We start from the raw sequence: 17,975 nt of genomic DNA on the forward strand, positions 1-17,975 counted from the left end.
ATTCAGTTGTCTCCTCTGCTCTGTGCTCCCTTCTCCGTCCCCCATCCACTGCTCAACCCGGTTGAGTCGTCTCTGCTTCAGGCACACTGTGTTGAATCCTCACGCTCCGCCCACCAACCCACGCTCATGAGCCAGGCTGAGCTTGCCTCCCGGGCCGCACGACCCCACGACATCACTCCCTGTAACCTTTCAGGTTTCCATCCAGACCCCTTGTCACGTACTCTTCTGACACAGCTCTCAGGGAGGCTCCGGCCTCTGATTCTCCGACCTTTTTCTTTCACCGCAGCACTCTCACCTTCTTCCCACCCTCCTGCCCCCGCACCTGCCAGACCCACTCCCGACACCTCCGCCCTCAGTCTGGACCTGCACAGAGCCCTGGGTCCTGCTGTCCGCCCTCCCTCCCCCCTCGGGGCAGTCATCTCTCTTCCAGACGCTCTCCTGCACTGTCCTCTCCTGTCCCATCTGCCCCTTCCTTCTGCGTGGACACCCCCCTCCGGTGCTCTCTGCTCACATACAACCCAACTTCCTTTCAGTCACCACTTCCATCTCCCTCAGCCTTACTCCTCCAGAGTCCTAAGCTCAGGGACACCATGCTTGCAATCCACTCCCAACTGATGGACCGTAATCCCCCTCCCCCCTCCCCCAGTCACTCCAGGTGCCTTGCTGGCTACATTCATTTACTCGCTGTCTCCCTGGCCCTGCCTGGGTCCTTTTCCTCCATGTCTGACACTCTTGACTCTGATGCCTCCGTCTGCCCGACTCGGGCTCATCTGCTCATGCTTCACCCCTCTTCCCAGCTGCCCACCCTGCCCCTTCCACCCAGTGATTCTCACCCGAGGATGCGTGACCCCCAAGGCAAGCCTATCAGCATCATCTTTCAGGAATGTTTTTGTGTTTTCTTTTTTGATTTTTTTGGTTTTGTTTTTGTTTGAGCAGAGTACTGCTCTCCCTCAGATGTTCTGACAGGCCTCCCTTGGGGTCCATGCCCACAGCCCCCCTTGGGTGAAATCGACCACCCCCCCCCCCGGGGAAGAATCACTGCTGTGGAAGCCCAGCGTGCCTCCCTGGGCTGCGCTCTCCCCTTGCCCGCCTCTAGGCTCCCATCGATTGCCATTGACCCTTGTTCCTCAAGGATCCTAGCCCTGCCCCCACTTTGACACTGATCCAGCCATCCCTTCTTGGGACCGACACAATTCCTTCCATCTGACACGCCCCAAACTCCAGCCTACTTGACATAGTTATACTTTTCATTATCTTAGGTCTGTCTTCCCTATTAGTCAAGTATCATTGTTGAATGTGACTTTAATTCTTTTTACTTAAACTTCCTAAACCATCCCACATTCATTCCATTGTTTAATTTTACTTGTTTTCAAAGTGCTTAGTGTTCACTGTGTTAGAACAGAACCCTGGAAATCTACTCATTGCAGCCCTCATTCTTTTCTATATTTAATATTTTGCAGGACATGCTCTAACCTTTTCCTCTCATCCCTCATTCCTCTACTCCACTCATTCCCATTTAACATTTTCTCCACTTTCATAAATACTCTGTATGTTTTAAGTTTATATACTATAACAAGTTTGGCAGGATTCTCTGTTCTACCACCTTATCTTACCCACTCTTTGCTATTATCCCCATCATGTGTTGGTTTTACTAGACTCTAGTTTTGTCATTGTCTTTCTGTAATCCATGCAGTTTTCCTCTCCTTTGTTCTTCCTCTATTTCCATTACTACTGAATAAGGTCATTTTCGTCTCATTTTTGTTTCTTCTCATGGAGTCCTTTAGTCGTATGTGTAACTCTAGTTTTGCGTATCTGTTTTGTTCCTCTTTCTCTCCTCTGCCATATTTTAACCCCCTAGTTAACCCGTCCCTGTTCCGTGATTCGTCCAGTACCATCTTACGAAGTTATAAATCCTTTCTAGATGTGCAGTTTTCAGTTCCATTCCATGACACCCTTTGCCCCCATCAGCTGAATTCTTCTTTATCCATATTGTCTTAACTTCGTTCTCCACTTGGCCTTTTTCTAATACTCCACTCTACTGCATGTAGTCGCCTTCTGACTTGTTTCCATCTGCCTTCACTTTCTTCGGTACTTTTCGCCTGTCTTTAATCCTGTGTCCATTTCTGCCCTCAATAAAGATCTCCTTATTGTGAAACTGTTTTACCCTATATTTTATCTAGTTACTCTGAAATGTTTTCTTATCCATACAGTGCTCTTTTTACTTGGTTTCTATCACCTATATTCTTCCTTGTTCCATTAGATACAATTATAGTGCCAAACCTTGTTTTTCAGTATGTCATTCCTCACATGATCTTTCCCATCTAAAGTTAAATTTTGCTTTTCCACCCATTTTCTTCTTTTTTCCCTATTCTACCTTTTATTAACCATCCATATACTGAGTATGTACCATTCTCACACGCTCACTAATACCTCGCTCTTTGGTTCCTCTTTTTGTTCTACATTCATTGCTCAATCCATTTCCGTATTTCTTCTTTTTACACATTTTGCTGAACTTCTTTGGTTTTCCATTTATTCCTTGGTAGGATCACTGCAATTTGTGTTGTTTTAGGTCCACTTTACTGAATTTATCTCTGACCTTTCTGCCGACTACACCTCTTTATACAAACGTACTTTCCCACATACTTTCCCACTCTTATGTCTCATTTTCAGTTATCACTTTATCTCCCCCTTTTCTTCCTTTAAGAAATGCCTCACCACACAGTTCTCTTCCTGGCTCAACTGCTTTATAAGTACAATAAGCAATTTTCATTATCCTTTCTTTAAAATATGCTGAATCGCAGTTTTTCTTAGTAAATGGTTATATTGCAATATCTTAAATTTGAAAAGGCCCATAACCATTTTCCTTTTAAAAAAAATCCAACGTATCTTCTCAACCATCACAAAAATGCTATTATAAAAACTTTTAAGTATTTCTTATAATATAAACCATTTTAAAGAACAACTACATAATTATTTAACATAAAATTCATTCACTAGTGTACATGTTTGTAGTACAAAATGATCCCATACTATGATATAAGACTGTAATTGCATTCTCCTTTTACAAAGCATGGAATAATGAAAGGTTCTCAAGAGAAATAACAAATGCATATACATTTTCAAAATGCATTGTATAAATAAGAAACGCTTGGGAAACATTTACTTACCAATTGGCGAATTGCTGGAGTTGTTCCACACATATTATAGGGAAGATGATAGGAATAATGCACAACACATTTAAAAACCTTGAGCATAGGAAGTAAACCTATAGATAAAAGAACTATGTCTGCAGCAAACATATACTATCCCAAATAGACTGTACAAACTCAAAGTTTTTGCTAGCACAAGAATGCTAACTCACTGTACCAAGTTTCCCAAGCACATGGTGATATGTAGGTAAAAACTTTTCATGTTAAGAAGTATTTTGGTAATGTGAGTAGACAGCTGGTGATACCTGCATTCCTCATTCTGGTCTCAGTAATATTTGCCATTTTGCGCCTTGCATATTACAAACCCAGCCTAATTCATACATCCCCCTTCTCTAACCAGCATCTTCTCTCCTTTCCTCTTGCCTCTTTTTTTTTTATACGAGTCTTTGCAGTTACTTTTCACTTTCAGCCAGTCCTAACATGACTCCTTAACTTCTCAGCAAACTAACATCACATTTACAGGCAGGTCTTCCATAACTCCTTTTGACTATTTGCCCTACCAGATCTTAAACATTCCCTTATCTTTCATCCACAGATTCTATAATATATCAATAAATGCAGTATTATTCCCTTGAGATTGCCTTATCATGATCCGCAACCACTCCTCAACCAATAGCATTCATTTGCTCTACATACTGAAAAGTATCCAATCCACACCTTCTAAAAGGTCAATCAGTGGTGATGTCTTTAAGGTTTCCACCAATGCCTTCTTGTCAAGGTTTATGTTAATCCATCTCTTTCTAACCTTTCTTAACAAGCAATCACTTCAGCCATAAATTTCCCACGAAGACTTCAAGAGCCAGCCTACCCAAGTCCTGTTCTTTTTCAGGGCCCGGATCCTCTTTCATTCTATATATGCAGTTCGGGGACCTGACGGCTCTGTTTCTTTCATTCATACCTGATCTGTCTTGTTGCCATTCCAGCTACTCAGAACTACTCTCTAATTCACACAATGCCCCTTTACTTACTTGCCATCCTCTCCTATTTTCTTTTTATTCTGTCATGACCTTTGGCCTTAGTATGGAGCAAAAGCCATTTCTTCCATCTGTATGACTATTCAAATAATGTCTTTCCATCTACAAGGAACTTGAACATTGCTCTTCTATCCGTTTTCTCCTTTTCCCCTTTCTCCTTTTGCTGCAAACTCCCTACATTTCCTCCAACATTCCTTCTTCTTTCAGCTATATCATTCCAGTGAATCTAATCATCTTTTCTGGATATGTACACTTTTAATGTTCAGCACTCACAATTCAACCTTCATCCATCTTCCTTATTTCCTGCATTCTGTACTGAAATCTGTTTCCACCCTCCATTGAGTCTGGATTTTCCCAGGATTTCTGCTCTGGCCCATTTTAAGTCCAATCACATTTAATTGCTCTCTAACCTCTCATTCTATTGACTACACTGATTGCTTCAAATCTTTTCCAACAAAGCTTTCTGGGCAGCAACACATCATACTCCAGTTCTTACTTGGCGGCATTCTCACCTCTTTCCTTGGCTGGTTGATATCTGGCTTACCATACAATCCTTCACTGAACTTTTAATTCTGATCTCTCTGTGCTCCTCATCCTGGACCTGTTTAATGCCCTTCCTTGTTTAACATTTTGCTAAACTGCATGTTCTGCACCACAGCCTATATCCTAGACTCCCTCTCCTTACTTAGATTTCAGCCTCAATTTTTTTCTCTCTCTTTTTAAAAATACATCTCAGCAGTTTCTCTCACAGCCAGTCCTAACATGATACTTTAATTTCTGAGCACTTTAACATCATACCTCAACAAGCTCTTCCTGAGTTCCTTTGATTATTTGCTCTGTCATATACATGAACATCTATAATATTTTTGGCTTCCATCTGTCATCATAGTGAGGGACACATTAGTCTTCTCTTGAGGCGCACTTCCACTCACTTCTTACCAAGTACACTTCATCCTCTCACCAGATAAACGACGCACCTGCACTCTCTAGTTGGTCAAACCAGCATCTTTCAGGTTGCTATCGATGACTTTTCATCAAGGTTCATTCTAACTTCCCCCTCTAACCATTCTTATCAACCAATCCCTTTATTTAAAATGTTCTGTTCCCCCAAAATTCATATACCTACTACCCCACTTCTTTATATCTTAACTTTATGCTATATTTGATCGAGATTTTTTTAAAGAAATAGAACAGTACACATATAATTGAGACTTCCTTTGTACCACTTTAGAATCATTTACCTCTTTCCCTTCCTTCTAAGAGAAAATCACTAAATACTTAAATATTTATCCTCATATATATTTTATACTATTCATAAATATTCATATATCCATAAATAATATGTAATGCTGTCTTTGAGGGATATATATATATATATATTCATTCTTAAAAAAATTTTTTTCCCATCAAGACTTTGAGTGCTAGTCTACTTTCTAACTCCTATTCATTTATATGCAGGCCTTTACTTCTCTCTAGTTATATACCACTCATTGTCATCTTTAACTAACACCAAACATTTTTAACCAGTTAGACCCCTTCTGAGATCTGACAGATTTCTCCATTCCAAGTCTCTTCAATTCACATCTTATTTGCCTTTTTGCTACTCTGACTACTGAGAACCCTACTCTAATGCATGCAATGCTCCCATTATTTAGATTAAAACCCCCTCTTCTTTCTTATTCTGTTATGCTCTACCATATCTTAACTATCCATTTCAGCTACTATCCTATGTCATAGCAAAGGGTACAGTAGTTTTCTAGTGAGGTTTACCTCCCTAGCGATTCCCAACTACTCCTCAAGAAATACAGGTAATCTTCTCTATAGGCAAACCACTGGCCCATGCTCCCTAGCTGGTCATGTGGCCTCTCCCGTTGCGGAGCACAGGCTCCGGATGCACAGGCTCAGCGGCCATGGCTCACGGGCCCAGCCGCTCCGCGGCATGTGGGATCTTCCCGGACCGGGGCACGAACCCGTGTCCCCTGCATCGGCAGGCGGACTCCCAACCATTGCGCCACTAGGGAAGCACCAATTTTCTACTCTTTAGATAAGCCTTTCCCTTAGATAGCTTCTAACCTGTCTTCTTCCTTTCCATCGTGTTCTTTGGCCAAGCTATGGTGCCTATGCCTCCAGGTGGTATCAGTGACAATTTCTATGTCAATATTAAGTGATACCTTCTCATCTGGCTGGCAGCAATTTTAACTTTGCTGTTTTACTCCTTTTTCTTTATTTTGCCTTATTAAAAATTGTACCTTGTATTCAGCATCCCTCTTTCATTCAGAGACTGTGTATGTACGATCATTCCCATAGATTCAGTAATCTCTTCTAGATAAACGGACACCTCATACTCAGCAGTCACTGTTCAGACTCTGGACTGGATTATATAGTTCCAGCCCCTGCAGCCTCTCTCTTCCACAAAGCTTCCTGAACGGTTCCCCCTCATAACCTCAATTCTTATTTAGCCACATTCCCTCCTTCCTCTCTCTTTTTGAGTGGCTGCAATCTAGATAAACATAGCATCACTCTGTTAAAGCTCCTACTCTCCCGTGTGCCAGGCTTTCTCACTCTAGCACTCCCTAATGCCCTTACCCATTGGCCATGTTACTCTCCTGCAGGTTCCTCACCCGAGTCTAACTCACATGGCCCTTTTTCTTTTTAGTCGCCGTTCTCTCCTTGTCTACTATCCTTTCTTACAAGTCTCCTCAGTTGCTTCTCTAATTTTTAGCTAATTAGATTTAGCTGCTAGCAAAGATTTTTTAATAGGGATTACTCTTAATCTGCCTTTGTCTAAAGCAGTGGCTCTCAAACTGCAGTTTGTTAAAATACAAACTGCTGAGCCCCACCCCAAATTTCTGATTCAGTAGGTCTAGGAGGGCGAAGAATTACATATTCCTAGGCAGAGCTGATAGAACACATCTTAAGAAGCACTGCTCTAAACTTCCCCCCAACCAAGCCCTTTAATTAAAAATTTCCCACGAAGGCGTCAAGAGCAAGTCTACTCCTGTCACTCCTTTTCAGGCCTCTATTTCTCTCCCATTGTATAGACTAGTCATTGCAGTCTGGCTTATACCCGACATACCACTCAGGCCCATTCTCACACTATAGGCTTCCCCATTCTGGGAATCGTTATGGTCCTGTGGTTTTTCTTATTACCACCCACCTACTCAGAATCGTTCTCTAGTCTATACAGTGCTCCTCTTAGCTTTACCCCCCACCCCTCCTTCTGTGTCTTTTGGCCCAAGTATGGGATCCTCTCCCTCCAATCAATACCTGTCATTCTTCAAATGGCATTCTTTTAATCTGGGGGCACCTGTAATGTTGTTCTCCCATTCCTTTGCCCTTGCTACCTGTCTTGCCCTAAAGAAATATGCTGCCTTATCAGCTTCTCTTCTTTTTTTAGCTACCATCTCTGTTTCATTCAAGTGGATTCAGTCTCCTCCCAAACAGCACTCCCTAGCCAGGTTCTCTCCCCAGGAGCTGTCTCTCCACTTTCAGAAAATCTTGACACGACAGAGTAAATTCTGAGGATAACTTTAATGTGGCATTTGCAAGATATTCATTTGTATCTCCCTTTGGTGGTCTGCCCTCCCACGTCTTAATTATACATATAGCATAATTTCATCTACCATCTGTACATGAAAATGACAAATGAAGTTTTACTTTTGAGTTGGGCATGATCGCTAGCCACTCAGCTCTCAGTATTAGTCATCCATGCTGTAGACCAGTGCTCAGAGATTTATCCTGGTGTCTTTAAGGTTGCTGGCCTGTCTTTATATCAGAGTTCATCTTAGTCCATCTCCTTCCAATCCTCCTAGCTAAAACTTCCCACCAAAACTTCCCATTACTTTTCGGGCCCTGTCCTCCCATCGTATATACTGCTTTTCAAAGTCTGGCGTTAAGACCCATCATTTAACCAGATAGACCCATTATAAGATCTTACAAGAGTTCTCATTCTGGAAAACTGTGTTCCTCATCTTATCTGCCCATGCCACTCCACCTGTTCTCAACTACTCTTCATATAGTTCTTCCCTTATGTAGTTTCCAGTCTCTCTCTTCTTTCTTATTTAATCATGATCTTTGGTACAAGTATGGTACCATATCCCTCCTGTCAGTACCTGCCAATCTTCAAATGACCCCATCTCTTCTGCAGCTCTTCCACTCTTTTCCTTGATTGACCCTAGAGAAACACCTATATTACCTACAGTCACTTGTTTTTTCAGCTACCATCTTTATATCATTTCTCATGGATTGAGAAGTCTCTTCTTTCATCTTGTTTTCTACACACTGTTCTGAATACACTTGCATTCTCAGTTCAGTACAGACCTTCATAGGATTCTTGCCACTGGCCATGGCTTGGATCCATCCCATTTAGACTCTTCAATATGTCACTCCATTGGTCATACTTGTTGCTTCAAATATCATTTGAGAAAAGATTCCCAGATTCCGTTAGTGAGGCACTCCCTCATTAACACCAGCTCTTATTAGCCACTTCCTCTCCACGTCCTCTCTCCTCTTTGGCTGTAATCTAGCTTAGCTCCCGTCTCTCTACTTAATACGCAGCTCTGCCCTTTTCCAGTGTTCCTCCTTTTGGCCCTGTTTAATGCCCTTCCCTACTCACACCTTATATTCGGCACCCCAGCTTAAACCCTCCATCTTCTGTTTTTATGCTTCTAGCCTCCGTCTTCTCCCCTCTCTCCATGATATTTTCATACAAATCTCCCTAGGAAATGTCTGTCACTATTAGCCATGGTAGGGTAACTTCTAAGAGCAACCAGTTTTAATGGCGCACTGCAATAATCTACGATATCTTAGCTATCCATCACCCTTTCATTTACCATCTTGTCTACAGAAGGAATGGAGGCAAAGTACTTCTCTTGAGGTGTATTTCCCTCAGAATCTTCACCCATTCTCCAACAATAATCTATCTGCTGGCCAAAACTACCTATTCACGCCCTCTATTAAGTCAAACCTACTCTCTCTAAAGTTGGCAGCAATGGGTTTTTATCCGCATTCATTGTAAGCAGCTTCCTTATAAACTTTCCTGTCACCCAAGTCCTTTAACAGTTTCCCTCCAAATCGGTGCTTCAGGAGCTAATCTACTCCTGCCTCCTACTCAGGTCCTTGCTCCTCGCACTTTCTGTGCACTTCTCGTTGCTATACGGTCTTTACATCCAAAATGTGTCCAGTTAGACCATTTTGAGCTCTGACAGGATTCCCCATTTGAGGTCTTTATTACACACCTGCTCGGCCTTCTATGCTCTCCACTATACAATATTTCCATTTCTCTGCCTCCAGTCTCTCTTTTCTTTCTTTATTCCAGCATGACTTTTGGCCCAGAAATGCTGACTTATCCTTCCAGTTGATGTCTGTCATTCCTTAGCATCTCCTTTCTGTCTGAGGGCAACTTTAATCTTGCTTTTCTGTACCTTTCTTCCTTTTTCCCCATATTTGTCCTAGAGAAAAACCTTATCTTCAGCACCCCTTCTGCCACATGTGTAGCATTTTCCTGGTAGGCACGTTCTCCTCATTTTTGGCACTCACTGCTCAACTTGCTTTCTTTCATCTGCCTTGATTCCCTGCACACTCTACACATCCCTTCCTTCTCAGTTTGGTCCAGACCTGTGGGGATTGCTGCAGGTAGCCTGTGTTTCAGGCCCATCCCTCCTACCCTCTTATCTTTCACCCCACTGACCACATCATTTTCTGTAACTATTATTCCAGCAAAGCTTTCTGGAATCTCCTCATAACCCCACTTATTTAGTCATAGTCTTCCCTCTAGTGGTTGAGGCCTGACAGCTCCCACCAAATCTCCCACTCTGCCATTTGCCACACTGCATGTTCTGCGCCCTGGCCTAATTCACACGGCTCGCTCCTTTCTTAGCTTCCAGCATCCATCTTTTCTCTAATTCTGTGTTTTGGTATTTCTTTTTCCTACAAGTTTCCTCAGTAGTTATCTCCCATTTTCAGTCAGTTCTCAGACAAGCCTGATTTCTGGGGACAGTCTTAGTGTAGACCTCCAGGGCATTCCTCTCTTATTCCCTTGGTTGTCTGCCGTGCTTCATTCATGAAGCTCTCATCTTTGTTACGGCAGTGGACTCAGTATTGTTCTCTTGCCATGGAAAGGCTCTCTCCCACCCCCTTCTCCTCACCCAGAGTTAGTCATCCTCTCTCACAACACTGAGCGACTGCTACCAGTGGCTTTTAATGGAGTTCACCTTAGATTCCGTGTAACCTCTTACTGTATTAACCAAACCATTTATTTGAAAATTTGCCACAAAAGTTTCAGAAACATTATCTCTATTAATATCATTCCTATTTGCTTCCTTAATCCATTTTTCCTTATCACTTACTTATATATAAAGTGTCTTCTGTCTTTACTTATACATAAAATTCAACCAGTTAGCCCAGTCTGTGATCTACCATTATTCCTGACTGTCCTTATTCCTCTTCCTCATTTGCCAGTAGCCTCCATGAACCAACCTGGGGTTCATATAATCTTCTATTACTCAACATCTTTCCTGCCTCTCCATTTTTATTTGATCATGACCTTTGTTCATACCGTAATCCCATTCTCTCCTTTAATTTTTTCTTTTTTAAATACCTCAACTGACGCATTCTAGGTTTGTGTTAATTTCCACTTCTTTCTTTCTTCTTCTTCCCCCTTCCTCCTGCAGAAAATCCTACCTTAATTTAAACAAGATCCTTCTTTCACCAACCCCCTATTGCACTGAAATACATTCTGTAGTTTTGATAGGTACACTCTTTCCTATATGGGGCAATCCATTCCCATCATCTGTTTTCAGTATGCTAGAGTGAATTCATTTGCTCTCTGAATTCAGGCCTATTCATAGGATTCCTACCAGTGGCTTTAATTACCTCTAACATTTCAATCTCTTGACTGCCTCAGCTACTAGAGCCTGCTGGAAAATATCTAGTCTCCTTCCTTTGAAATATAAGGTATTTCAGATTTGTTCCTAAACACATTCTCTTCTCAGCACCTATGTATTAGCCTCTCTCTTACTGCTTCCAATTACACCACTGCCTTTCTAGCCTCATTCCTTTAGCTCGTGTACCTTCCTCTGCTTGCCAAAGCTCTTTTGCATCTTTTGAGATCCAATTAAACTGTACATCCTTTCAAATTTTTTATGATTTTCCAAGGCTGTTAATCCTGCACTCCCACATAGCACTCTATTAAAACTTATATTAAAGAACCTATGGTACTAAATTGTAATGTCACAGGTATATATAGGTAGATCTCTCACACACACTGTTATTCAACTCCTAGACAATCAGCTGTGGGAAAAAAGGTCATGTCTTAGTCGTCTTTTTATCTAAGGATCTGGCATATTCATTTATACCTTTACATTATAAATGTATTGACATTTTCTACATTTTTGGATGGAGGGAGTTTAAAGTTAAGACTGAACAAATGAAAGTCTCACTACCCAACCTGTCATATATGGTCTTTACATCTGAGTCTATTCTTTCCTGTCCTTGCCTATTCCCCAAGTAACTTTCTAACTCCACAGTTTCATATATATATATATATATATACACACATATGAAATTTTTTAAACCTACAAGCCTTTTCCAGACCATGGACTAGACCCTTATGTGCCTTTTCTTCATCCATGGTTAATAAATCCTCTCCTTCAGACAGTTCAGAAAATCCTGTCTTCTTCATGAAGACTTCATTTTCCTTCATTTCTTCCACTGATTATCTCAAAACATATAATTACCCACTTGCTTTCCCATTGTACAACACTGACTTCACCAATATTAGAACTTCATTACTGACCTACTCACTAAAGGTTGAAAGTTGACATAAAGCAAGTTCATTCTGGTGATCTCTGAACCCACTTTTGGTCCACAATCTACAGATATAATATCTGTAAAGGTATCGAGACTGTGATACACATAGTATTAATTTAATGATCTGTGTGTTTTACCATCCATATTTTATGCTTTGTTTGTCAGCTCCTAAAGTAGTGGTTCTTAACGTGTTGACAGGCATGACAAAAAGCCCCTTAAAAAGTGTCTCCCCTGCTGCTTTCCTGATCTGTAGTCAGATGCTCTACCACTGAGCTATACCCCCTGCTTTCCTTATCTGAACATAAAAACAGAGTTTTGCCCATGTTGTCTTTTCTGTACTATTCTAACTCGCAGCAGGGAACAGATTTTAAAGTCCAGCGTACCGGCTTCTTTTGAGAACTACGACCCTAGAAAACAGCCTACATACGTGTCACTTGCTAATTCAGAACACAGAGCCAAGGGCAGATGGTGCTTCCTAAGTTACTGATGGAAACCGTGCGCTTGCGCTGCCCACTGACGCAGGCTCGCCTGCTCTCTCTCCTCCAGCTGCAGGTACCTTCAGCTGCACCATGAAATTCACTGTCCGGGACTGCGACCCTGACACGGGGGTTCCAGCTGAGGAGGGGTATGATGATGAGTACGTGGTGAGTCTCCCCTGCAGAGAGACTCACTCTGACCCCTTGCACCACTGAGTGACTTCTGTCTGGAGAGAACATTTTCATCTGACATGAACTTATGGGATTGTATTCTTCTCAAACACGTTACAGCTGAGGAGGACCTGGGCTAATCCTCCTGTCGTGGGAGTGCATCGTGCCAAAGAGAATTGGGATTTACCACTTCAGTACTGATTAAAGCAAAACTCACCCTTTTTAATGTTTTTATAATAGGGATAATTAAGAGATGAAAATAATTACATGATTTTCATTGAGATCAGTTTTATTTAAAGTATTGGGGGTAGGGGTTTTTTGTTGTTGTTCAGCAGCTTTTAGTTTGCTTATAATGTAGCCACATCATGGACTGAAAAGCCTTCACAGAATGCAGGGAAAAGTTTCTAGAAATATCTACCTGTTCGTGAATGCGAAGTTCAGAAGGCCCTGTACGGCTTGAACTCTGCAGTTACGTGTGGCAATGTGACTGCTTTGTACCTACACCAGGGCTACAGACGTTGATCTGAATATGGCTCTTGCCAGATGACCTGTTTTCTTGCTTTCCTTTGCTAGGGCCTACCTTGTTAGACTTATCCAGACTGCAGAACTTCAAACTAGCTTGGTAGTAGAGTTTTTCCTAGGCTCCTGCAAAGGCTATAACACAGGATGATAAAACCAAATGAACTAATCTCTTCTACCTTCGTACTGAACTGAGAGGACTCATTTTCTGACCCCTGTTTGTTAACCCACTAGCTAGAAGATCTTGAAGTGACTGTGTCTGACCACATTCAGAAGGTAATGAAGCCTAACTTTGCTGCTGCCTGGGAAGAGGTAGGCGACACCTTTGAGAAAGAGGAGACCTTCGCCCTCAGTTCTACCAAAACTCTTGAAGGTGAGAACAATTTTGCTTTCAGTATATTGCCTGATAGCAGTCTAACACCTAATAGGCATATATGTTACTCCAAAAGGACTCCCTTTTCTTTAAAAACTCCGTAAACTATTTCACTTTAAAAGGCCAGAACGCTGTCTTCATCATCTAACAGAGTCAACCCATTTCTAGTCCAGTAGCCTCCCTCCACACACCACCACCAACCCTGTGCACCCCCAACTCCCAGCACCAACTAGTGCAGAGGCAGATCCCTACGCTGACCTTTTCTCATACGGTTGCATCAATCTTCTCAACACAGAAGCTGTCAACAACATCATCACATTTCTGGGCATGCAGCCATGTGAGAGGTCAGACAAAGTACCTGAGAACAAGAATTCCCATTCCCTCTATCTGGCAGGTAAGAAACTTTCACCAGATTTCTCCTGTATTTTGTTGCAAAATTTGATAGGAAGGGATGTGCATGGGCATCTCATGCCCTGCTACTGTCCCATTATCCCATTATATGAGTTACAACTTGAAGCCCCATCAAAATGAATAATTTGTTTTAGCTGTTTAATTTGCATGCTATTCTTAGATGCTATTTAAGATGTATATTTGGCCCAAGACACTTAAATCTCTTCTACAGATACCAGTGCCCCCCGCTTAAGTACTCCATATCAATATTATTGAATACCTTCTATGTACCTGGTATTATGGGAATATAAAAGATTATTTAGAATTTGTATGTAGGATTCAATTCCCACCATAAGCACAAATCTCTAGAAAAACTAAACTAAAATAATAGAAAGGAAATGCAGGCAGAGCACGATCAATTTCATTATTCAGAGCTTGTTTTGAGTTCTTAACATGATTTTCCTCACTTTTTTCCTCTCAGGTGTATACAGAGGTGGCTATGATTTATTGGTGAGGTCCAGGCTGGCCTTAGCAGATGGGGTAACCATGCAGGTGACTGTCAGAAGCAAAGAGGGAACACCTGTAGATGTTATCTTGGCTTCTGTTGGATAAGTTTTTACTGGGTGAGATGAAGTTGATGTACCCTTCACTGTCAGTGGGCTTTCAGGCTATTGGCATGAATTTCCCAGAATCATACTTTCAAAAATGAATGACTTCAGAAAAGCAAATTAAATGTTTGGCCCTGAGCCAGCAGATCAAGCAGATGTCTGTCCTTGTGCATGTCTTTTTGTTGTTCCTTTTTCTTTTTATTACACTTGGTCAGCTTTGGTATGGTAGTACAGCTTTGGGTGATCTTGAAAATCAAATACTATCCTATGCCCCAGCTGCCTAACTTCATTAAATTCTTTAATTCACTGTGTATCTGAAAGCTCCTGGCAATGTTGGAAAGCTTTTATCCCAGAGGGGTGGTGGGGGAGCGGGAGCCAGAGTCCACTTTTGTCAAAATTCATTTTTATTAATAGAAAATAAACACTTATTCCAGTTGTTATACTTGAAGTTGCTAATAAAAAAAAAGAATTTAAAATCACCACTTAATAATCCTGTTTTAACTAAGACAATGAAACTGTGGCTTAAAAAAAAAAAGTATTCAGCACCATTTGCTCATAGAACTTTCAGACTTTGTTCTTAAAGTTTCTAGAACTTTCCCGTCTGTAAAGTACAGGAATTGCTGAGCTACATGAGGAACCCTCTCTGGGACAACCAACGAGAAGTTAAGCAATCAGTATATATTCAGCCTGGTAACTTGGACTGTACAACGATCCCCTCCTCTCCACTCTGGCTCAGGAGGGACATGCTTCTAAGCACTGAGGTATGACGAGTCCGACTGTTATTAGCTGGAAAGACCAGTTCTAACAGCAAGTAACAGTAAATCTCTGGCACAGAGACTACTGTCCTTAATGTTCTGTGATTTTAGGAAATTCTGTAAATAGCTTGGCTTTACTTCAATTTACTCAGAAATGAAACATGTTTAATAAGGTTAAACTACTCTGCTAGAGTAACTGTCTGCTGGTTTAGTGTCCTTATAAAATACATACATAATACGTGTAGGTAAATCATAGTCTTAAAGTATACTTAGAATACTGTGTTATTGAAACCAAAGTCTAACAAAATGACTACAGTTAGAAGCAGCTAATGAAACTAAATCCAAAGTTATGACAAGGGAGACTCATTCTCACTTGAAGCTGTGCCACTTAGAGAATTAAAGCCATTCAAGGCGAGGTGAAGGTGGCACCTTTAGATAATTCCAACCAGGGCCAGAAATTAGCATTTCTAAATATTTCAGAAAAGTCCATAGAAGTGTTTCAAAGACTTTTATGCAAAAGAATGTCTGTCTGTCTGTCTTTCTGCATCAGTGAGTAGTAGTGCCCATCAGAATTTCCTAATAACACAAAGGCAAGTCCATACACTTGATCAGATGTCAAAGGAATGGGAGGTGGACTATTAGAAGGTCACCCTTAGAGCTTCTGCTGGCTTTTTACTATATGCTGTTCACCAGTGTGAGTCAGGTGGACTTTTGTGAGAGAATAGTGTTTGGTGGCCAGGACCTCTTTTGGGCGTTTCTTGCTAAGTGGAATACACAACAGATAAGGGAATAGGGGAGGTAATACAGGGAAGCTACTCTTTCCAGCTCAGAAGGAGTTGATGAAGCCCATATATGCATTCAAGAAGCCCATGGGATCCTCTAGCTGTGGATAGTGGCTAATGTGGTCATCCAGAATCGACACTGTGGACCGCGGCAGCGTTTTCCTAGTGGAAGAGAACAGCATGTAGGTGAACTTGAGGCTGGAGGGAGGGGGAGGGATGTAAGCCAGTGGGCAGCCCTAGTAAACGCCCCTGTGGACATACCACACTGGAAGGAACCAACAAAGAGCTTATTCACCTTCTACTTTGGAATTATATCTATCTTAGGCAGGTAAACTTGCCAATTCCATTTATGATGTATACAGACTAGTTTTTAAATGCTCATATTCCAACAGACAACAACGTGAAAATATAACACATATACAACACATGTCAGAGCGGGATGACTTCCAGCTCCTTGGAGAAGTGGGCCATTCAGCAATTCACTGTCCAAGTAAAGATAACAAAAGACCTTGCTTAACCTGAGGAGATGAGAGAGGGTATTTTTGTTTAAAATTAAATGTAAGCTATTTACTACTGGGTTGTTTCTACTAGGCCATGTGAAGGTATGGAACATTTTTATGTGACATAATCAAGCTCTCATATTCCGACACCTTCCAAATAAATACCTAGAGAGGAGAACAACCTGCGAAGGCACTTTCCCACAGTTCCTTCTCCCCATGCAGTCTCCTCAGCTGAGGCCAATGAGTTGGCTTTACAATCAGACTGAAGCAAACGCTTCTTAAAATACATCCACTTCCATTCCTTGGTTCACGTGATAGCTGTTTCTTACCTGTACATCTCGGAACATGTAGTAACCATGATAGTGAAAACAGACTGTATAAATCAAGAGAATGTATAACTGAATTTCTTGAGCTTTACATTATGTGAGAGTAAGATTCCCTATTTCATCCTCTATTATGTGTTTCCTAGATGAACAGCCAGTGAGGTCAGAGACAGAGGCTAGATTGCCTCAACAGACAATCCTGTTCACCACTGTCAGGATGAGGTACTAAGAAAACAAAGACCCCTGAGGGAGACTCACCTGTACAGCTCCAAAAACTCTGGATAGGGATTCACTGGATCCAGTGGCCCATAGATAAAATGAACTAGGAAAGGGAAGAGGAATGAATTATTAATAGCTCTCACATCCATTTTTCTATTCCCACTGTAAAATTAACTACCCCTCAAAAACAAAATTTTTTTTCTTTAAATTTCTTTTATAATAGAAAACCTAGCTTCTTTCAATAAGTAGGTTACAAGGAACATATGGGAACAAGCCTAAAAATCAGTCCATTTGAGACCTTTTCTCCTGTAAACAACCATTCAGTCCCTTCATCTCTTCCGTGCCCTGGACCAAAAGGAATAAGCCCCACTTCCAACATTCCATTTCTATAAATCCAGAAGACTGTCATTCTTTAAGTCTCTCTCTTCAGTTACAGTTGACCCTTGACATTTGAAATCAACCAGTGATAGCCTGAGCACTAAATACTCTGTGTGAGATAGTGCACTGAATTTCTTTTTTAAATCCGTAAGAATGAAGAGAGAAATAAGCAGAGACCACCTATAGCCTCTTTATTAGTAATCTAAACAGCCTGCTGTCCCAGCAATTCAGCATTGAATGTGGCAGCTACTGACAATGCACAGCACAGAAACTGGTCTAACTCTCACTCCTGACAGAGACACCAACTCCCTTTCCAACAGGATCTCAATGTTTTATATACTTCTCTTCAACACATGTCACTGGCTGCCAGATTAAATAAAGGATGGCCAGTTACATCTGAACTTCAGATAATGACTTTTTTTTTTTTTAGTATATCTCAAATACTGCATAGCCTATACTTATCCTAAATAGGTGTTTGTTTGTTGTTTA

The 17,975-nt window shown here is 41.4% G+C and overlaps 2 protein-coding genes across 5 annotated transcripts in view; one reads left to right on the top strand and one right to left on the bottom strand.

Annotated features, from left to right (window-relative positions):
- COPG2 (COPI coat complex subunit gamma 2) overlaps positions 1-14,680 on the top strand; it is a 159,021-nt gene extending 144,341 nt beyond the window's left edge. The window contains exons 21-24 of the mRNA XM_004272190.3: positions 12,539-12,636; positions 13,393-13,531; positions 13,827-13,925; positions 14,403-14,680. Coding sequence (XP_004272238.2) covers positions 12,539-12,636; positions 13,393-13,531; positions 13,827-13,925; positions 14,403-14,533 — 467 coding nt within the window. The 3' untranslated portion in view covers positions 14,534-14,680. The remainder of the gene's footprint in view (positions 1-12,538; positions 12,637-13,392; positions 13,532-13,826; positions 13,926-14,402) is intronic.
- Positions 1-17,975, bottom strand: part of MEST (mesoderm specific transcript) — a 107,595-nt gene that overhangs the window by 48,357 nt on the left and 41,263 nt on the right. For 3 of the 4 annotated variants that reach the window (XM_049714611.1, XM_033432447.2, XM_033432446.2), the window contains 2 exons: positions 17,148-17,211; positions 16,238-16,584 (listed from right to left, as the gene is read on the bottom strand). In XM_049714611.1, the coding sequence (XP_049570568.1) occupies positions 16,437-16,584; positions 17,148-17,211 (212 nt within the window). In that variant the 3' untranslated portion in view covers positions 16,238-16,436. The other variant, XM_004272191.3, reaches the window with a different exon arrangement.

This window comes from Orcinus orca, chromosome 9 (genome assembly GCF_937001465.1).
Source record: "Orcinus orca chromosome 9, mOrcOrc1.1, whole genome shotgun sequence".
Taxonomy (NCBI): Eukaryota; Metazoa; Chordata; class Mammalia; order Artiodactyla; family Delphinidae; genus Orcinus; species Orcinus orca.